Raw genomic sequence first — 13,046 nt, 5'->3', positions numbered from 1 at the left:
CTTCTGTGTGGTTTTCCATTAGGTGACTATACCTCGGTTTATTTATCAGCCACCACCCCTAAGAGGATTGAGAGAGGGACAATTTGAAGTCTTATCTCTATAACTTGTTGGCCAGCTGGATCGCCAAAGATGCCAGGATTTGATCCTTTCATTCCTGCCTTTCTCATTCTCTGTGGCTTTAGTTATTTTATTCTTTTCTGTATATATTGGCATGGTCCCCTGGAAGGATTGCTAAGTTGAATAATTAACAAAAGTTACTCTGCAGACAAAATGAATATCCATGATATGTTAGGGAAAAGAGAAACCTGAGCCAGACATTGGCCAACAAACAGGCTGTTGTCAAGTTTATAACTGTCAAGTTGTATATATTCATTTGTATCTATGATGTTATGCCTCTGGGTCTCATATACCTTCATTTGCTGTATTTTAGTTTTTGCTTTTAAGAATATCATGGCTTAAATTTACAAAAATATTACAGCTAATAAAATATGATTACTCTTGATTATTTGCTTCTTCAAATGTGTATTATTCTTATTTTATTTGCCACATTTTAATATATTTAAAACCAAAGTGTCAGGGAGAACTACGAACCATTGCTTTTACTGTTACACAGATACTATTTACAATATTTAAGTACTGCTGGTTTTATAGATCATGCCTATAGAATTAAAACTGTCTGCCATTCTTCTTCCAAAAAAAGGAACTCAAGAATCAATTATGTCTTTTTCCCTATTTTAATAGACAGCATTGTTGTGCGCTATCAGCTTCCTGTTTTTCCATGTGAGCTATATATACTTGGCTTCTGTCATTTCATGAATTTTTAGTGACCAGATCATTTTTGAGTTTTGATAGATAATTTCAGTTAATAATTAAATTATTCTAGTGACTCTTAGGGTAGAAAATCAGTTTGAATCACTTTCATTTTTCTCCCTTCATGAACAAATACTGATTACAATAAATTGGATTTTGCCATTTGGCCAAATCATCATCTATGAACTAAATGAGGTTTCAGCTGACTAAACTGAGTGTCATTAGAAGAACCTATATGATAGATAAATAAATTACACATTTTTAGAAAAGATCAAGAAGTCATGTGGGCAAAGAAATTTCAAACCTAATATGTTCTGTAAAGATTAAAGTAGATTTTTCAATTATAAAGCAAATGAAATGCATTGTAAATTAGTGCAACTTCTCTTATTTTTTTTAATTGTAATCCAGAATTGACCGTATTGATTTTTGAGCTTTTTATTTTAAAAGAAAAATCACTGAGGTGAAATTTCATGGTTTTGTGAATACTGGGTTAACTGGTGATGGCTGAGAGATAATGCGAGGAGTGCAGTGTCTCTGCTGGCCGCTCTTTTGTGCGCTGAATTCTTTTTTTTTTTTCAGAGCCATCTCTTATCTACACTTAGAACAGTGATGGTTGTGGTTTGTTTTATTCAGATCAAGTTTTCAGAATCTGACTACTTTGGCAACGTCCTGCAAACCCGCAAGTATTTAGCACAGACTGATTTCTTCTGGCTGAGAAAAGCTGTTCCCAAAACAGAGTGAGTAAAAAAAAAGAAAAAAAAGACATTAAAAGTGAAATAGATAAATATGTTGATGGGTAAGGGAGTCTCTTTAGATCAAACTTTGTAATTCCCCTCAAGTCAGAGTAGCTGGCTTGTCAATTATTTTGGTTTGGCAAAATCTGTGTTATCTTTTAGCAACTCTTATTTCTGATGTTGTATGAATCAATTGTTAAATCTAGTCATGACTTCCCTGCTCCTAGCATCAATACATATCAAAAGAAGGCTAATTAAGATACAAATGTTCAAATCATTTCCAGATCTCGTTGTGAGTGTGTGTGTGTTTATATTTATAACAAACAAATTGCTCTAGAATTTCACACTCAGGCAGAAATTTTTGAAGATCTTAAAACAAATATCTAAAAAATAAAGTATGATTACAAATGTAGAAATAACTTTATACAGACACACCTCATTTTATTACACTTGGCTTTATCAAACTTTGCAGACAGTGCATTTTTTTTTTTTTACAAATTGAAGGTTTGTGGCAACCCTCTGTTGTCAGATGAAGTTTAGCATTTTTTAATGGTAAAATATTTTTAAATTAAGGTATATATATATTTAGATATAATGCCATTGCACACTTCGTAGACTACAGTATAGTATAAATGTAACTTTTATATGCACTGGGAAACCAAAAAAAATTTTGTGATGTTTGCTTTATTATGGCGATCTATCACTGAACTCACAATCTCCGAGGTATGCCTGTGATTATGGAATAATGATATTCGTTAAGCTAATGCATATCAAAGAACTGATAGCTCTGATTATTTTTCTTCATAACAGTTATGATTTATACCACTTTTCCCAGCTACTGGTAGAAACTTTTCCTACAGGTGGGGAGGTTTCACTAGGAACTTTTGGGGTCAAGGCCAGTTGTGATTCTCAATGATCATGATGATGACAGGAAGTAAAAATTAATATGTGTTTATAATGTTCTGGGAAGTGACTTATATATTTTAATTCATATTTATCCTCTAGTCAATTCTGTGAGGTGTTGGTTCTATTTATTATCCCCATTTTATAAAATGAACAAGAGGCTTACAACTGAGAAGTTCTTCAGCTCAGGTTTACATTAATTTCTGTTCTGCCTGTTGATATTTGTACTCTGTTCCACTATGACCCAGTTCTCCAAGGTTGTTTTCTCTGTCTTCTCCAGATTGGGTAATTTCTTTTGAGCTATCTTCAAATTTACCAGTTCTTTCTTCTGCATTCTCAAATTTGCTTTTGACTCATTAACACATTTTCGTTTTGATTTTTGTACTTTTCAACTCCAAAAGTTCCATTTGCTTTTTTAAAAAATAGATTTTGTTTGTTTATGATTCTTTGTTGTCATTTGTCATCATATTCTCCATTAATTGTTTGAATACAGTTTACTTTAATTCTTTGAACTAATTTACAATGATTGCTTTCAAGTCTTTGCTAAATCTAACATCTGGGCTCACTCAGAGTCAGTTTTTATTGATTGCTTTTTTTCCTTTTGTACAGTTTTTCTTCTAGCATTATTTTTTGTCATTGTTGAAAATGACCTTTTCGATAATGTATTGTAGCAACTGTGGATTCTGATTTATTTTTCTGAAGCTTTTTTAAAAGTAACTTTCCTGGGCTTACTCTATAGAATCTGTCTTGGCTACAGTATGTGACCATGGATGTCTCTGCTCAGTTTTTAAATTCTTATTTTTGTTTTTTAGCCTCACTTCATGAATGCTGCCCCTGTGTCTTCATAGCTCAGTCCTCTGCCAGTTGATCTGTGTCGGAGTTCGGAGTGCATTCCAAGTCACAAGCCGTTCTCAATCACCCTTGCAGTTTACTTTCCACTGGGCTCTCTGGGGTCTCCCCTGTACACATGCCTAATTTCCCACTCAGCCAGGGATGTGTGGAGAGCTTTTCTCCACGCTTCTTTGACTCTTTCAGTTATACTATCTCCCTTTTACATTTCTGGCTGCTCTGTCACTTTTCCCAATGGGAACTGTAACTTCAGGGGAACAAAGGTGTGGGTTTTCTTCATTTATTTTCTACCAAGTTCATCACTTCTAGCTGACAGAGCTGCAACTTTCTACCATGACCGCAAGTGAGCTCACCCGCTGTGGCAGCAAAGCTGCTGATTTTCCAGCCAGTCCTATCGTAGTCAAAAATGTTCTCTCTGATCAAACTGGGAGGGATGGGAGCAGTCCCGGGCAAGAAGACTACAGACTCCTGTTCTACTTCTTCAGTTCTGGCCATTTTTCAAAATTAAATGTTTTTCAATGTGTTGTTTGCCTTCAATCAGTCTCCAGGGCCCTAAAATGGTTGCTTGTTGACAATTTTGTCCATTTTTTATACCTGATTTTGGTGGAAAGGATTTGTTGACCTTTTCATGTGTCATAGCTGGAAGCCTGACTTCTATGGCCCCCATTTTTTTTTTCATGGCCCATGTGTTAACCTTGGCTGATAATTCTGGTCTTCAGATTTTTTGCTGGCTTTTTTATGCTCTCTGGGTCTCTCATTACTCTCTCTTCCAACTCCCACCTCTGTTCTGGCCTCTAGGAAAAACTCTAGGCCCTTGACCATCCCTTGGCTTAAGGCTATGATTACCACCTCTCCCTCTTAGCCAGGGCTCCCATCTAGCCCTCCTGCCCTCTGCCCTTCAAATCTTCTTACAGCATCCATCTGCAAAGTAAAAGTGTTTAAGGAGTAGGCCTGAAGCTGAACTCTTCCCCTTACCTATCCCTGACTCCACTCAGAAGCCCAAAGAAAGGAAGCAGAAGGCTTTGGAACTTCTTTGGAAATGACACATAGCTGATGTGTAGCCATCTGCCCCACTGTCCTTCATTTTCTCTTCTCATCACAATATCTTTCAGGCCATCCTGCTTGTTTCATTCCCAACCTGAACTGTTCAACAGAAATTTTAGATTTAGGATTCTTAAACCAGCTTCTCAAATCTCACAGCTTCACATATTAATAGTTTCCAGTATCTCAGTGAGCAGCTACATGTAATAAGTAAAGTGTTCTGCCCCTTCAGGTCTACTTCAGATAAGTTCAAACTCTTGTTTTTGCAACTTATGAAAAATTCAAGCTTCTCACCAGTATTTTTGTGAACTCTCAGGGTCTTCTCAGGGTTTCTTCTATATTGGAGATGCTGCCAAGTTAATTTTTTTAATTTCAAAATGTCATTATTCATTTGGATGTGTAGCAAGGCCTGGCTTGCTAATTTAAAAACTCCTAAATGTGCTATTTTTAACATCATCCTGAAATGCCGATGGGCTGTAAGACTTTAATGGCCTTGACTATTTTTAATATTTATGCCTCGGAAAAGTGCTGACTGACTGTGGGCTTAAGCAAACTGTGTGATTTGTGTCTTTTCCTTCTCTGTCAATGAAAACAAATACCTCTTTCACAAGAACATTAAATTGGTTAATGTTTCTGGAAAAGTTCTGCTGGAATGAAAATCAGTGCAGTGCTAGTCATTCTTCAGACCATATGTCTTATTTCAGGGAAAACAACATTAAGAAATTTAAGATTCTCTTTGCACAGTACAGTGGTATGACAGACATTTTTTTTAAAAAGAAATTTCGGGTGGGTCCTTTTCAGGCATTGTGGTGAATTTTAGCTTCATGATACCTGGTAACTGTAATTGACATCTTTTTAGGTCTACAAATTCAGGAGTTAATTGAGTGAGGATGATTCTGGAGTAGCTCCACTACACTGGTTTTCTTTGAACAGCACATCGTGGTTATATTTACACAAAGCCCTGAAATAAATGTTTTGCTTCTTTGTGGGTATAGGAGATAAACACCCTTTATCTTTCATTCTCATGGAATCCATTTTAGCTGCACTAATGTGCGTTAAGAAGTTTCTAACACGATGGGGAATGTCAGCAAGAATGAAATTAATTGGGTGGTCATCCCTGAAGGTACATATTTAGGGGTTGGTTCTCAGAATTGTCACTTCATCAGCCTGCTTAAAAATAGAGGATTTACTTCACTGCTCAGCTTGAGTCAAAAGTAATTTCTTTCCCTCAGGATCCTCTTTCTTTGACAGAAGTGATTTTAAGCCAGCCTCCCTATTAACTCACTCTCATTCTACTGTGACTAGACATGTCTGGGTTTTTTTCCCTCTAGCTTCTGAAAAATATGTAAAAATACATCAAATGTCTCTACAGATTATGGTCCTGCCCAGAATTACCCACAGCATGGAATGGGATGGATGCAATCTGCAGGATATGAAAAATAAAGCAGTAAATACTCTATGCTTTTCCCATTCCACATTCCCCTAGACTATCTTTGAGAGTTAACAGGTAAAATGCAAAACTTTAGCCTGACATATATCTATTTTATATTGTTCAAAGAAATCCAGAGTATCAGTGCCTTTTCCTTTAGATTTTTGCATTTCATCATCATATTCCTTTCACATATCCCATTGTCCAGTACAATTTCATCTCCATATATTTTTGAAATTTATATGAGACCTTTTTCCTACCTCATCTGCCAAATCCTTCCCCAAACACAGACTGCAGGAACACTGTAAAGACGTAACAAAAAGAATTCAAAGCACTTGAATGACACCCTTTGTTTATTTAAGTAGATGTATACATAGCGATGGGCTTCCCTGGTGGCTCAGTGGTAAAGACTCCACCTGCACTACAGAAGATGCAGGAGACGTGGGTTCGATCCCTGGGTCGGGAAGATCCCTTGGAGGAGGGCATGGTAACCCATTCTAGTATTCTTGCCTGGGGAATCCCATGGACAGAGGAGCCTGGCAAGCTACAGTCCATGGGTCACAAGCTACAGTCCATGACCCAAGCTACAGTCTTTGGGTCACAAAGAGTCAGACACGACTAAAGTGACTGAGCATGCATGCATGCATACATAGCAATACAATGATTTAAATAGATTTTAATGAATTTTTGCTCAGCATATACCACTTAGGCAATAGTCTTAGTCCAAGAGGAACTTAAAATCTTGTTGGGAGGTAAGTTGTACAAACTCATATGCCTTCAGGGCCCAATTAGTTAACACGTGTTGACCTAGACATGGTAGGAAGTGACAAAGACCATGGAGAACTAGTGATTGATTGCATGCCTCATTTGAAGGAATTCTGGTTCAGTACTTCTAAAACCTCTGTGCTGGGCAAATAAAACATTTTTTTTTTCCTGGAGAAATTCAATCCAATGGCTAGGACTTTATCTGTGGACAGGCAGCTTTTCAGTGTTTCAGTTACCTTTTGCTGTGCAATAAATCACCCCCAAAATTAGAGGAGTAAAGCAGCAATAATTATTCATTTTTCTCTAGCATGGCTCTGGTGGTCACTGGGCCCTGCTGGCTGCTTCTTGCTCATAGTGTTGCCTGCAGTTGCAGTCAGACAGTGGCAGGGGCTGGAGTCACATGGGAGGCTTCCTCTCCTAGTCTAGAATGATTGATGCTGGCTGTGGTCTGGAAGGCCTGCGATGGCCTCTCCACGTGTACTGGGCTTCTTTGTGGTGTGCTGATTGAGCAAGAAATTTTGAAAAAGTTTCCCGAAAAAGAAGGAATAAGAGTGCACATGTGTTTACCAGGGAGAGCTTGTATCACCTTTAATTGCCTAGGATTGGAAGTCATGTGGTATTTTTTAAAATTAATTAATTTATTTTAATTGGAGGCTAATTACTTTATAATACTGAAGTGTTTTTTGCCATACATTGACATGAATCAGCCATGGGTATACCTGTGTTCCGCATCCTGAACCTCCCACCCTTCCATCCCTATATCATCCCTCAGGGTCATCCCAGCACACCAGCCCTAAGCACCCTGTCTCATGCATCAAACCTGGACTGGCAATCTATTTCACATATGATAATATACATGTTTCAATGCTATTCTCTCAAATCATCCCACCCTCACCTTCTCCCACAGAGTCCAAAAGTCTGTTCTTTACATCTGTGTCTCTTTTGCTGTCTCGCATATAGGGTCATCGTTACCATCTTTCTAAATTACATATATATGCATTAACATACTGTATTGGTGTTTTTCTTTCTGACTTACTTCACTCTGTATAATAGGCTCCAGTTTCATCCACCTCATTAGAACTGATTCAAATGCATTCTTTTTAATGGCTGACTAATATTCCATTGTGTATATGTACCACAGCTTTCTTATCCCTTCGTCTGCCAATGGACATCTAGGTTGCTTCCATGTCCTGGCTATTGTAAACAGTGCTGCAATGAACATGGGGGTACACGTGTCTCTTTCAATTCTGGTTTCCTCAGTGTATATGCCCAGCAGTGGGATTGCTAGGTCGTATGGCAGTTCTACTTCAAGTTTTTTAAGAAATTTCCACACTGTTCTCCATAGTGGCTGTACTAGTTTGCATTCCCACCAACAGTGTTAGAGGGTTCCCTTTTCTCCACACCCTCTACAGCATTTATTGTTTGTAGACTTTTTGATAGCAGCCATTCTGACTGGCGTGAGATGGTACCTCATTGTGGTTTTGATTTGCATTTTTCTGATAATGAGTGATGTTGAGCATTGTTTCATGTGTTTGTTAGCCATCTATATGTCTTCTTTGGAGGAATGTCTGTTTAGTTCTTTGGCCTATTTTTTGATTGGGTCATTTATTTTTCTGGAATTGAACTGCAGGAACCGCTTGTATATTTTTGAGATTAATTCTTTGTCAGTTGCTTTGTTTGCTATTATTTTCTCCCATTCTGAAGGCTTTCTTTTCACCTTGCTTATAGTTTCCTTCATTGTGCAAAAGCTTTTAAGTTTAATTAGGTCCCATTTGTTTATTTTTGCTTTTATTTCCATTACTCTGGGAGGCGGGTCATAGAGGATCCTGCTGTGATTTATGTCAGAGAGTATTTTGCCTATGTACTCCTCTAGGAGTTTTATAGTTTCTGGTCTTACATTTAGATCTTTAATCCATTTTGAGTTTATTTTTGTGTATGGTGTTAGAAAGTGTTCTAGTTTCATTCTTTTACAAGTGGTTGACCAGTTTTCCCAGCACCACTTATTAAAGAGATTGTCTTTTCTCCATTGCATATTCTTGCCTCCTTTGTCAAAGATAAGGTGTCCACAGGCACGTGAATTTATCTCTGGGCTTTCTACTTTGTTTCATTGATCTATATTTCTGTCTTTGTGCCAGTACCATACTGTCTTGATGACTGTGGCTTTGTAGTAGAGTCTGAAGTCAGGCAGGTTGATTCCTCCAGTTCCATTCTTTCTCAAGGTTGCTTTGGCTATTCAAGGTTTTTTGTATTTCCATACAAATTGTGAAATTATTTGTTCTAGCTCTCTCAAAAATACCATTGGTAGCTTGATAGGGATTGCTTTGAATCTACAGATTGCTTTTGGGTAGTATACTCATTTTCACTGTATTGATTCTTCTGATCCAAGAACATGGTATATTTCTCCATCTATTTGTGTCATCTTTGATTTCTTTCATCAGTGTTTTATAGTTTTCTATATATAGGTCTTTTGTTTCTTTAGGTAGATTTATTCCTAAGTATTTTATTCTTTTCTTTGCAATGGTGAATGGAATTGTTTCCTTAATTTCTCTGTTTTCTCATTGTTAGTGTAAAGGAATGCAAGGGATTTCTGTGTGTTAATTTTATATCCTACAACTTTACTATATTCATTGATTAGCTCTAGTAATTTTCTGGTTGTATCTTTAGGATTTTCTATGTAGAGGATCATGTCATCTGCAAACAGTGAGAGTTTTACTTCTTCTTTTCCAATCTGGATTCCTTTTATTTTTCTTCTCTGATTACTGGAAGTCATGTGGTATTATTTCCACTGCACTTTATGCTTTAGAAGTGAGTCACCAAGGCTAGCCTATAATCAAGAGGAGAAAACTTGAGTCCACTTCTTGAGAAGAATATAAAAAAATTACAAACAGGTATTAAAACCAACATAGGTCACGTTATACTGGAGAATAGTACAACTAAATATATGATATATTCAGATATAATCAGGGAGATATATAAAATATCTAAAGACTGATTTGGTGTGGGTACTATCCCAGGAGAAGAAATAATAGCATCCACAACTGGTAGGCTCTGTTAGTACAGCAGCTTAATATCTCCAAGGCTCCAAATACATCCTAGACTCAGGGAGCTCTGGGAAATCAAGAAAGGTTCGATCATGCGTCTCATATAAGATGTCTTAGTAATTCTTACTGAAGTTTCAGAGGCCCCATCAGGCTCCATCTGGTTGTTTGATTTTTTTGTTTTGTCTGCCTTTGTCCTCTAGAAGTTAGAAACTGTCTCTACATGGCTCTTACCCTAATATTTTGAGTTTATTCTTTGCTAAAGGGAGGGGAGTTGGGAGGAATGGGCAGAGAAGAGATGAGTTCTAGGAACACATTTCATCTTTGGTACATACTGTGGTTCAGCCCAATGTGATTTAGAAGCCAAGTTGAGAGGCACCTGGATTCTTCCCTCTTGACTCAAAGAGCAGACGTAAAAATGCTGGATTCTTTGTATAATAGTTTCCCATTGCTGCTGTAATGAATTATAACAACCTTATCAGCAAGTCAGAACAACACAAATGTGGTCCCTCACAATTCTGTAGGTCAGAAATGTGGGGTGGCTTGGCTGATTTCTCAGCTTCCATTTTCATAAGGCTGAAATCAGGATGTCAGCTGGCTTGGCTCTTAGCGGGAACCCCTGGAAAGAACCCTCTTCTAGTCTCATTCAAGCATTGGCAGATCCAATTCCTTGTGGTTGTAGGACTGAGGTTCTTACTTCTTCACTGGTTGTCAGCCGTTGGCCACTCTTAGCTCCTAGAGGACTCTGTCTGCTCTTTGCTGTGGCCCCTACATCTCACAGCCAGCCACGGCATGTCAAATCCTCCTTGTCCTTGAAATTTCTCTAACTTTTTGTTCTGCAACATCTCTTCTTACTTTCTTCCCTGTTGCATATCTAGGGTTCAAGTCAGAGAAGGTTCCACATTTTTAAGAATGTGTGTGATTAGATTAGGCTAGCCTGGGATAGTCAGAATAATTGCCCTGTTTTAAGCTCCTTGACCTTAATTACACCTACAGAGTCCTTTTTGCCATGCAATGTAGCATATCCACAAGATCCAGAGATGAAAGTATGGACATCTTTGGGAGGATGCTTAATTATATTTAACTACAAGTAGTGACATTAGGTCAGTAAATGTGCTTTCTCCTGTGCTTTCTTCCTTAAAAAGGTAAGCCAGCCAGTAAATTTGTGTCAAACATTAGGGTTTATTGAAACACGAATCCTAAAATTTGAAGGCAAAGAATATATATATTTTATGGAAATGAGTATAGGTTTCAGTTTTGACAAGAGGCACTCTTTCTTGATTTCCAGTGTTGTCTCCAGTATAATGCTGAAGAAAACTGGTTTGAAGTCAGACAGACTAGACCTTGTGCGAGTATATAGTGTTTGTCAGTGTCATTGCCCTTTCCTGTGAAATAGTTTTTCCCCCATAGAAACTATAGGAGTTATTAACCTGTGGCTAGAAAGTGCATAGGGCATAATAAGTGCTCAGTGAGTGTTAGCTGCTGCTGCTGCTGCTACTAATGATAATAACAAGATGGCAGTCATGGGCTTTTTATAAGAGGAGAAGGTATGGGTGAACCAAGTAGAATGAGCACTTGGATTTCCTACCAGTTTCATGTTAGTCTGACATAAATTATTAGTCTGACATAATTACTCTTTTAGACATAAATTGGTAAAATGATTGTCCCAAAAAGGGATTTACATGTTTATTTTGAGTACTTTAGCTTAAGGCAAAGGCTTGGTTTTAATCATAAAGGGCAGTGCCTGAAACTCACAGGCATAAACTCAGGGGTCAGCAAACTATGGCTTGAGGGCTAAATCTTGCCCGATGCATGGTTTTGTACAGCCCAGAAGCTAAGAATGATGTTTAGAGATAAATGTTCATGGTCAGTTTGATGGTAGGAAGCACTAACTTTGAACCTCAAAGCGTAATGTTCTGCCACTGAAGAATTTCATTCCTCTCATTAAAAGGCCCATATTACTAAAAATTGTACTCGATTATTATATTTTTACTTTCATCAAAACTTGATAGAAAATTTTCTCTCACTATAAAAGTACCTACATAATATCCTTGATTTTGCCTCTTGGTCCAGGAAATACCTAAATGTTTATAATCTGTTTACAGAGAAAATTTGCTGAGTCCAATCTAAGTAACCTCCTGTGCATTTAAAATGCAGTGTAGACTCTTCATAGCTGGAAGGCACTCCCAAGATCTCTTAGTGCAGTACCTTAGTGTTATAGAGAAACTGAACCAGGAAGATAGGCAACTTGTGCACCACAGCCTGGCTAATTAGTGACAGAGCCCAGATGAGCCATTAGAACCTTTGGTGCTTAAATCAGTAAATGTTCTATGGGAGCTGGCAGACCTTCTGGGTAGCATGGTTTTGCTTTATTATCTCTCTTTACATGGGCTTCTATGTTGTCACCCGTCTCAAACCTTTAATGGACAAGTCAACCTACAAAACTCAGCTGTCCTGTGGTCCCATTGAACAGGGCCTGCTAAACATCAGTGTGTTGCTCTGTTTCCATCTGTGGGTAGATCCCTTTAGATTTGAGAAATTTTTCATTAAAGTTGTTTCAGAAGCCTTGGTACCCTTTTCCATTTTCAGTAATGTTGAATAACCAGATATGTTCGGTTTAGGATGAGATTGTTCATAGAGCAGAGCAATAACCCTTAACTGAGGTGATAATTTCCCCACATGTCCCACTTCCCCATTGTTCCCTGGTTATTTGCTAATAAATTGTGCCACCTTGTATGTGTTTCAGTGCACTCCTGCCTGGATAATGGTGATCACTTGGTGGTGTTTCTTTCTCTTTCTACAGGTGGTTTACAAATCCAACGACTGTCAATGCCTTCTACAGTGCATCCACCAACCAGATCCGTGAGTACTGGTTCCTTGTCTTCTTAATGTGTTCCAGAATGGGCAGAACTGTGATTTAAGAGTAGGGCATTCTTTATTTCCCCCTACAAGTGACCAGGTATGTTGGTGAAGAAAGTTTGTTTCCCTGACTATATGTCCAGCTTTCTTCATTTTCTTTACCTTATAAGTTTTTTTTTTTTGAAAGTTTTATATAAGAAAGTGTTAGTTCCTCAGTCGTGTCCAACTCTTTGTGATACCATGGACTGTAGCCCCCCAGGCTCCTCTGTCCATGGAATTCTCCAGGCAAGAATACTGGAGTGAGTTGCCATGCCCTCCTCCAAGGGATCTTCCTGATCTAAGGATCCAACCCAGGTCTCCAGCATTGCAGGCAGGTTCTTTACCATCTGAGCCACCAGGGAAGCCCAAGCTTTATATAACCATTAAGTTTAAAAAAAAAAAGGAAAACAACTACAGTATATAAAACTGCAGTGACGCTGGCCATGAAAGTGGAACAAGTTTCCACTTTTCTGTCATGGTGGTCTTACTAATGTTTGTTTTATTTCTAGGATTGATGGGAAAAACAAGTAGGTAACTGGGCAGATTTTAGAAGCTGTTAAGAAAAGCTTTGAAATGCTC

General features: G+C 37.9%; 1 protein-coding gene across 2 annotated transcripts in view; it reads left to right on the top strand.

The window, feature by feature from the left end:
- Window positions 1-13,046, top strand: part of PHEX (phosphate regulating endopeptidase homolog X-linked) — a 197,236-nt gene that overhangs the window by 139,749 nt on the left and 44,441 nt on the right. For both annotated transcript variants that reach the window (XM_043897176.1, XM_043897175.1), the window contains exons 15-16: window positions 1,444-1,547; window positions 12,373-12,431. In XM_043897176.1, the coding sequence (XP_043753111.1) occupies window positions 1,444-1,547; window positions 12,373-12,431 (163 nt within the window). The remainder of the gene's footprint in view (window positions 1-1,443; window positions 1,548-12,372; window positions 12,432-13,046) is intronic.

The sequence above is a fragment of the Cervus elaphus genome, chromosome X, assembly GCF_910594005.1.
Source record: "Cervus elaphus chromosome X, mCerEla1.1, whole genome shotgun sequence".
Classification (NCBI taxonomy): Eukaryota; Metazoa; Chordata; class Mammalia; order Artiodactyla; family Cervidae; genus Cervus; species Cervus elaphus.
The sequence above is the reverse complement of the archived record's forward strand: the minus strand, read 5'-3'. Positions and strand labels throughout refer to the sequence as shown.